Here is a 9502-nt window from a genome sequence, read left to right as displayed (position 1 = left end):
AGACAAATTTCCAACATGGCGGGACAATAAAGTTAATCTTGATCTTGATCTAGTGTGTGAATGAAAGTGCTACATAAATGTAAGATCAGACTCGCTATCAAGAGGTTCCATCCAGTCTCTCACGTATGTGGAGGGGCCGAGGCCTGAAGAGGAGTGTGCAGACTCCCTGGAGCTGTCTTCCCTGCTTCTCTTTGTGGAGGGCCGGGCAAGAGGAGTGGTGCAGACTCCCTGGAGCTGTCTTCCCTACTTCTCTTTGTGGGAGCTGGGGCCTGAGAGAGTGCGCAACTCCCTGGCTGTCTTCCTGCTTCTTTGTGGAGGCTGGGGCCTGAAAGGAGTGCGCAGACTCCCTGCTTCTCTTTGTGAGGGCTGGGGCCTGAAGAGGATGCGCAGACTCCGGAGCGTCTTCCCTGCTTCTCTTTGGGGAGGTGCTGGGGCCTGAAGGAGTGTGCAACTCCCTGGAGCGGTCTTCCCTGCTTCTCTTTGTGGAGGTCTGGGGCCTGAAGAGGAGTGCGCAGACTCCCTGGAGTAAGGTGGTGGACCTTTGAGAGGCTGAGGGCCAACGATATTCAGGATGTCTCACTTGCGTGCAGGATGCCCCTGCAGCGGACCACCAAATGGAGGTGCCCGAATGGCACACCATGGGGACAGGAAGACACGGTGGTTTAAATTCCTGCCAAATACTTGGCGGTGAAGTGCTCAATGAGAGGGGAGTAAGGTAGGGGTCTGACTCATCATAATCACTATCACTATTACTATCACTATCACTATCAACGTCACCATCATTATCACCATCACTAGAACTATAACTATCACTTTCACTATAACTATCACTATCACCGTCACCGTCACCATCACTAGAACTATAACTATCACTTTCACTATAACTATCACTATCACCGTCACCGTCACCATCACTAGAACTAGCACTATCCCTATAAGTTTCAACATCCTCTGTATTCTTGTCCTTTTCAGGCATGGAGCCATACCCAGAATCTACAGACCAGTCAGGCCAGTAGTCTTCATCCTCTGAGTCTTCATCCTCCCCCTCGTCGTCGTCAGTGTCCTCAAATTGATGTTCGTCTTCTCTGTGAGGGGGAAAACGGTGACCAACGTAATACTCACCTTCCTCATACTCACCTTCCTCTTCAGGGAGGCCAGGTTCTGCAGGACGTGGGAAGTTGTCTACACGGCCTGAGGGAAACAAAGATCAAACGTAAAACGTCTGGTTTAACTAAAATGTTTAATGTGACTTCAAATAATAAGGAGTTCTCATAACATTAACTATTTGGATTAAATTAACAATTAAAGTTGAAATAAGAACCGCATACACATGGAGCTAGATTTGTTTCTTTAGTACATGCAAACAAGTAAATGAAGAAAAAAAAATGTTTGAGAGAAAAGGTTGTCACACTGGTTACAAAAAAGCATGTTATGAGAGAAAAACAATATTTGAGTGAAAAGGTTTTCATATCAATAGCAAATATTTGAGACTAAAAAAAGTTTAAACATAAATTTGAAATGTTTAAAATTATTTCTGAGAAAAAGAAATTTCTCTTAAAATACTTTTAAACTCAAATATATATTTTTTGCTATCAGTGGTTTTCTTGCTCTCAAAACCTTTGCTCTCAATGTAATTTTTTTTTTTTTTTGTTTCAGGATTTTTTCACAATGTGAAAATACTGTCATGGGCAGGGCCACGTTCCTATTGGCCAATCTGGTGAGCACCGTCTTAAAAAAAATGTCCACACTGATAGCAAAAAATATACATATATTTGAGAGTTTAACAAAGTATTTGAGAGAGATTTTTTTTTCAGAAACAAATTCAAATTTCCATTTAAACTTTTGCTATTGGTATGAAAACTTTTTTCTCTCAATTATTTGTTTTTTCTCGCATAAAATGCTTTTTTTGCTATCAGTGGGATCATTTTTTTTCTCTCTTGTAATAAAGAAATAAATCTAGCTCCAAACATACACACTGTACATACATGTGTCATAAAGTTACCAACAGACAAAAGGCTATACCCTTTTTAACAGTAATGCCAAATATTCTGCAGTTTTTCCTCAATTATTTTTAACAGGTGACGACATGAAAATTCATGCTGCATTCATATAAAAATAATAATTATTTACTATTCTTGTACACACTGAAAAACTAACCAAACTGTTGATCCGTCAAACTTGAAAAAAGTACTGTTGACTTGATATTACATTGTATTCAGATATGTGGCTGAAGAGTGTAACTCATATTTTATCAAATAAAAATCCCAAACAATAGTTAATGTTTTCTGGTGTATTTATCAGAGTTACTGAATAGAGAGCACATAATAATAAAAATGGTAATAATTATTATTATAATCAAAAGGTGTAGGATGCAACAACATCGCTTTGTATTGGTTGGGCGAGTGAAGAATCTGGCGTTAGGGCTTTTACGCACGGAGAGCGCAAGTCAACTGCCAGACGCAGAGGTCGAAAAAATCGTGGATACATATGATAAAAGAAGTTAATATCATTTGATAAACTTTGAAACTTTAAGATTTAACCAAGTAAACAAAGAATTCCGCGTTCCAACCACACACATTAACGTGTCCTGGTTTGATTCCACCTGCGCGTCCTCACCTCCCGACGTTCGGTCCTAACAGTTCCATCGTCTCCATGGTGCTCAACTCAAATACTTTTTTTGGCATTTTATGAATTTTGGCCCAATCGCCATCTTGTTTTTAGCAAATTCAATGTAGCTATATTTTGTAAGAAACTGAAATAACAGTGTTTTCACATCCGTACACTAATTGTTGATACATTCCACACATGTCCCGCGATATTTAAGACATGCTGTCTAGCAAATAAATATTTTACAGGAGACATTTTCAAGTAAAAGTCTGTTTTAACATCTGTTTTTTTTTTTCCAACAGGCCTAACGTTAATAGCTTTCCACCTTTAAATTCTAAACGTGACACCAATTTCCACAACTAGCAAGCTACTGATAAAGATTGATTTATTCCATAAAAATAGCCAATGAATCAGAGATAAGTAGGCTAGACTTATAACAATAAATCTAAAAGTGGTCTTACCTTGTCTTGCAAGCATGTACAACCCCTGGAGGCATCCCCTCAGAAAATCCAGGAGGGACTCCTCGGGTATCACAATACCACCAGGCAGACGAAAGGCCATCACCAAGCTCTTCCTATCACCACAATAGTTAGTGAATCCGAAGTTGTGTTGTTCTTTTGTTTTTCCAAATGATCAGTTTGCAGTATGTAATCTCCAGCGGTTTAAAACTCAAAGAGTTGGTTTTCCACAGGTTCGATTTGCATGAAGCACAAGTCAAAATGCAAAGTGAGAAATCAGAATGGTCTGCAGCCTTTATATAGGCTCCTCGGATCGTCGTTCTGTTTCCATGACATTAATTGACGTACACGCCTGCGTTTGATTGGCCGAATGGCCACTAATGGATTTTACAGGATACTCATTTTTATTTTTCAGAGAAATGTTTGACCATCAGTTGTTTTTTTTCTGATATTCTAAGTTATTACTTAGGCATTTTAAACCTTTTACAACCAGTTTCAATAATCAAAAAATCATTACACCAAATTAAAATACAGTTCTACAAATAGCCTAGTTAAAGATTAATAAACAGGCAGCGAGACTAAGCTTTCTGTGAGTATGAATGAACCTTATTTGCATTTTGATGACAAATACATATATGTATATATACACACACACACGTATGTAAGTTTCATATTACTGTTGATGAATTATATTACCAACTTTTCTAAATGTATGCTATTTAAACATTCTTATCTAATCTGGATTTTGCCTCAACTCAGATCAGTGGAGAATTTCATTGATCTATTATAACTTGATATAATTATTGCATTGTTTGATTATTTGCTGCAACCAGCCTGTTGTGGCTCAGAGTTGAATTGTGGGAGAGTTTTCGTTGGAAGTGGGAGAGCAGCAACACCAAGTCACCAAGAGAGGATGAACAGTTGACTAGGGAAAAAAAAGTCAACTATATGGGAATGTGGCAAATGCTGTGCGGTTTACAGGGTGCCTCTCATGGGAGAGAGGGACTGCGTCTACGGAGGGAGACTCTGGTTCAGATTGTATCGTAAGGCCTCATGTCTGAGCAACCAGTCCATTCAAATGTTTAAGCAGAGCTTCGATTTAGGGAAGTGTTGTTCAAAAATGGCCATGTAACATGCATTTTCATTTCGACATTTTTTTGTATCATTGAGGAATCAAGGTGTTTGTTCAGAGGTTGTGGTAAACTATGTGCGAATCTTTTATTATCAGATTTATTGACCAACAATAGTTACATACATTAGGACTTTGAGTTCTCTCTAAATATAGTAATATAGACACATACAGTACAATAGAGACAACAACATACATATGCACATCTCAACATGATATACAAATATAAAAATAAGACTTATCAAGACAAGTACACATGGAGTGGGATGTAGAGTGCAAAAAGTAATTTTTGGGATCTGTAGCATCTGCCAGAGTGGAGGAGGTTAAAGAAAGTTTTGTGATTTCTTTACTAAAAAAACTCCTTACAATTGAGATATTTAAAGTATTTGTATAGTCTAAGTAAATACTGAATTATCTTGATGAAGCTATACTCTTATAAACACACCTGTACATGAAAAAAAGGTTAAAAAAAAGTTAGGCTTTAGTTTAGGTGCAAACACTGACATTTTGGATGTGACATTTGCATCCAGCTCTAATTACCTCATCTTCCTTTCCTTTAATGGTACTCCATCTGGCTGTTTTTAACTGCAGTCTTCATAGCTCGGTTTCATACTGCAAAATGCATGACCAGGACAGAGTAAGCCAAGCATCCAGCGTGGCCACCATTTCCTACTTCCCGGTCATAAAAAGGTTGGTTTTACATTTGCATTTTGTCATGCTGTGCACATGTGGAATGCTTACTATGAAACCGTTGATTCTTACAAATGTATATAACTCCCTCTGCGGGTAACAGGAAAGCTACAAACATTTGGGAAAAGATGTCAGGCAAGAGAGACCCAACTGCCCTGTGGTCATCAGAGGATGGCTCAACAAAAAAGTAATGTTCCAAACATGGTGTGCTTCACAAATTTACCTACTAAACTAGGACTTTTTTTTTTTTTTTTTTTTTTTTTTTTAAACATACTATATGACTTTTGAAATTATACATAATGATTTTACCGACTTTTGTAAACAAACTATAACTTTTCTACTATTTATAACATACTATACAATGACTTTATTTTACGTACTATACTATGACTTTTTGATATCCATTTAATGACTTTTTTTCAGTACTATTTATTGACATACCATTCTATGACTTTTGACATATGACACTTTTCGTCATAGTGTACTACAAATTTTTTTAACATACTGTACTATGGCCTATGATGACTTTTTCAACATACTATACTAGTTTTCAACATACTATATTGACTTTGACATACTACACTGATGTTTTCCGCCATACTACTTGTAACCAGGCCCAATGGAGGGCTTAGCCAAACTTTAGCAATTTAACCAATGACAACGCCACCCTGGGACTTTCACCCAAAGAGTTTAAAATATGAATTCAGTTGTTACCAATCCCAGGGACTCCCACCACACAGGCAAGGCCACATAAAAGATCAGAGACGTGGTCATTTGAAGCTACGAAAAATGATTTATTACAAACTTAAAAAAAAAAATTAAAAAAAACAACAACAAAAAAACACAGAAACATTTGCTTAAACATAACTATAAAAAGAATTAGTTGGCAATACAACCAATGTCATAGAGAAAACAAAGCAAACATTTAGGCCCGGGAGGAGTGATGTCCGTTTAGTTTAGTTTAGTAGAGTGTTTAGGAAAGTTGAAGAAACTATTTAAAACTACTGGTTGCCATAGTGTTCACAGGTGGATTGTATAACCGGATTGAAACAGATAAAACACCACATGCAATTTTAAACACTAAATTCATGCAATATATTAATAAAATCAGTTTTATGTCACCACCTATTAACCACCAAATGAAGCAACCACTTTTTCTAAAAACACTGGATTAAAAGTCACTAAAACAAAAGACGCCCAAGGCCAGGACAAACTTTCCTCTATACAAATAAAACACAATGTGTAACAAATAAAAACCAACTGCAGTACGAGCGATCTACCAGGTGGAAACACGTGAGTCCGTGAATGAACGCTCTTGTGTAGGCAAAACAATCTGCTACAGGCAGAACAATCTGCTACAGGCAGAACAATCTGCTACAGGCAGAACAATCTGCTACAGGCAGAACAATCTGCTACAGGCAGACAGCAGCGGCACTCGGACTCGGCTGTATGGACCAAACGAACGACAGTTAGTAGATTTAAGTTAGTAGATTTAAGTTAATAGATTTAAGTTAATAGATTTAATCGCTGTCTATGCACTATGCAACTATGCAGCACGTGTCAAACAACATACCTTGGCTGTCCCATCCAGCGACCCGCACACAACAGCTCGTCCCGACACCGGCACGCGAGGCAGCGACAGAAGGAGAGGGACCGTCAGCGCTTACCAGCCGAGCCTTTATTTCCGTGTAGGTCACGTGACATCTCACGTGACCAAATTTGAACCAACCGGTTAATTAATATTTTAATCTGTTTATTAATCCCCAATGGGGAAATTACAATTCCCACTCTGTGTCCACACTTTGTTAGTAACCACACACAGTCCTGAACTACACACACACACACACACACAGGATCTATACATGCACTAATGGAGAGATGTCAGAGTGAGTGGGCTGCCAGCTGAACCAGCGCCCTGAGTGGGTGGGTGGGGGGGGGGGGGGGGGGGGGGGGGGGGGGGGGGGGGGTACGGTGCCTTGCTCAACAGCACCTGGCAGTGCCCAGGAGGTGAAGTGGCATCTCTCCAGCCACCAATCCACACTCCCTACTTTTTGGTCCACACGGGGACTTGAACCAGTGACCCTCCGGTTTCCAACCCAACTCCCTATGGACTGAGTTACTGCCACCCCCACATACGTATACTTACATATACTATTACTTTTTCTTGATTTTTTCAGACATACTTACACTATGACTCTTTTTCAACATACCATACTATGACTTTCTTTTTAACTTTTCTAACATAAAATGACTTTTTTTCGGACTAATTTTTCAACAAACCATACTGTGACTTTCTTTTTTACTTTTCTAACATAAAATGACTTTTTTTTGGACTCATTTTTCAACATACAACACTATGACTTTTTTCAACATACTATAGTAGGACATCATTCGCTATCATCCACAAAAAAATCAAACACATACAGATTTAAACTTTTTTTGGGGCCCAAACCATTTTTTTATTGAAAAACTTCAGTCACACTAGTCTCTCTTGAAATACTCTCATTTTGCTGATATAATATATCTGGTGTGTGTTTGTGTGTAGGTCTCTGGTGGTCCGTGGCTTTGTGGTCAGTGAGAGAGGAGACAAGATGTCCAAGTCTCTAGGAAACGTTGTGGATCCTGACACATTACGTCATTAAAGAAGGGAAGGTAAGGTCAGGGGAGAGATGATAAACCCTGCACCTGAGCCTTGCACAAACCTAGGGAAAACATGGCTATACATGGTTTACGTCATCAAAAGACACTGAACATGACTTCATAAATATTCATATATACAAATGCTAAGGCAATCCACCCTGCCTTGAAATGACCAAATAATTGATAAACTCTTTTTAATCCCGACAATACAGAGTTTACAATAAAGTGATGAAGAGCAAGAGAAAGATCATTGATGGTATTAATATATCAATAGAATTGGATTGATTAATAATATAACCATGTCAGAGACAGAGGATACACTTCTGTTCAAAACACTAACGCACCAATGACTGGGGATCATAGTTGCATATTAAATGGGCACATTGTGGAACACATTGTGAATTAGCTTTGTAAATGTGTTTGGTCATAGACATTTGCCAAGCTAAGGCCTTTTTTTAAATATAAATCTGTATTTTTCTTCTCTTTTTTTGCAGCATTCACAGACTTACTTTAACATATTCATATCACTCTGTTCATTATAATATAAAAAAGGACCAAAATGTTACTGTTCTAAACTAGTGAATTTGTTGAAAATGCCTACCATATTTTAAATGGCATATTCAATAATTCCTGAATTAAGTTATAGCCTTATTTGTATATTATTTCTAGTGTTTCAAAAAGCTTCTAATTCCATTTTAGTTGTGTGATTTAATTATATTTTACCTCGCTGAAGATCACTCTCTGCTGCTTTTTGCATAAAACGTCATATTGTTCTGATGATGTTGATGGTAATTAACAACTCCTCTTATTTCACATGAACATGCTGACTTATAAACCCAGTTTTAACTGACCCAAACAATAACTACATGATAGCGGTTATCCAGGATCACTAATGCTAAGCTCAGTGAAGCTACAGAGGCAGACTTAGTTGGACTAGGACAAATTAAAGTGTCTGTAGTGAAAAAGGTCTATACTACTATGGACAAAAAGTGAGGAAGCAATGACTTTCAATATGCTCAATATGTGTGTATGTATGTGTCCTGCCAGGTGGTGTTGTCCGTGAGGACAGTGCCTACAGTATTAGCAGCAATGCTGCCGGACCGTTGTTTCACAGGCTCCCTGACAGGCCACACGCTTTCACCTTGATGACCAGCATCATCATCTTGGGCAGCATGGCACATGGTTGGCTTTGGGAAAGAACGGCCTAATAGCAGATACCAATGCATACTTCACTAATTTTTCTTCAGGCTTCACTGTTGTATGCACTCCCACTTTCCTAGAACAGCAGGTGTGAACTCTAAAACCAAAATGTCTAAGTCGGCCTTGGTCACTTTGCTGTGGCATGAATGTGGAGCTCATACATGTGATGTTGTACCAGCAAACAATCTGATGAAGCATGAGCAAGACTGTGTACTGTATGTATAGTTGGGAAGTGAAGATATTGACTTGTTCTTTCAGTCTAGAAGGAATGCATCTCAAGGGTAATATCACCCTATTATTTTTTTACATTACAATGAGTGTCACTATGTGACAACAGTGGAGAATTTATATTGGGTGTGGATTTCTTGTGAATGTTTACCTTCGTATAATAAATCCTGTTCCCTGTAAACTTTCCAATAAAGTTGAAAGTGTATACTAAAAATTTAATAAATTATAAATTGAGTTTTAGCTCTTAACATGAAAAAAAAACAAAAAAACTTTATTACTTCAAGCATGTTTCTTGTATATTTGGTTTGTGTGGGAGCAAGTATGTGTTTATGTCTTTGGTAACCTGCTACTTGTAACTTTCCCTATTTGGGATTAACAAAGTAATCTATCTATCTGAGTGTCTGCTGAATCAACAAGTAGCCAAAAAAAAGTCATCATCACAACATAAACATCTAAGCTTTTGAGAAACATCTTTATTCTGCGAAGGATCAGCCCAGTGGGAGCAGCTAGTGTAGAATAAAATGTGTACAGGCACAGCTAGTCCAGTACT

General features: G+C 38.1%; 2 protein-coding genes across 8 annotated transcripts in view; one reads left to right on the top strand and one right to left on the bottom strand.

The window, feature by feature from the left end:
• Positions 1-8747, top strand: part of iars2 (isoleucyl-tRNA synthetase 2, mitochondrial) — a 54326-nt gene extending 45579 nt beyond the window's left edge. Inside the window, exon 24 of the mRNA XM_032499885.1 lies at positions 8572-8747. Within this exon, the coding sequence (XP_032355776.1) occupies positions 8572-8732 (161 nt within the window). The 3' untranslated portion in view covers positions 8733-8747. The remainder of the gene's footprint in view (positions 1-8571) is intronic.
• A 645-nt stretch (positions 8748-9392) lies between these two features.
• rab3gap2 (RAB3 GTPase activating protein subunit 2 (non-catalytic)) overlaps positions 9393-9502 on the bottom strand; it is an 18285-nt gene continuing 18175 nt past the window's right edge. For all 7 annotated transcript variants that reach the window (XM_032499877.1, XM_032499883.1, XM_032499878.1 and 4 more), the window contains one exon: positions 9393-9502. This exon is cut by the window's right edge and continues 890 nt beyond it. The gene's annotated coding sequence lies outside the window, so the exon portion shown is untranslated.

The sequence above is a fragment of the Etheostoma spectabile genome, chromosome 20, assembly GCF_008692095.1.
Source record: "Etheostoma spectabile isolate EspeVRDwgs_2016 chromosome 20, UIUC_Espe_1.0, whole genome shotgun sequence".
NCBI classification, from domain to species: Eukaryota; Metazoa; Chordata; class Actinopteri; order Perciformes; family Percidae; genus Etheostoma; species Etheostoma spectabile.
Note: the sequence above shows the minus strand (reverse complement) of the source record. Positions and strands in the feature narration are given on the sequence as shown.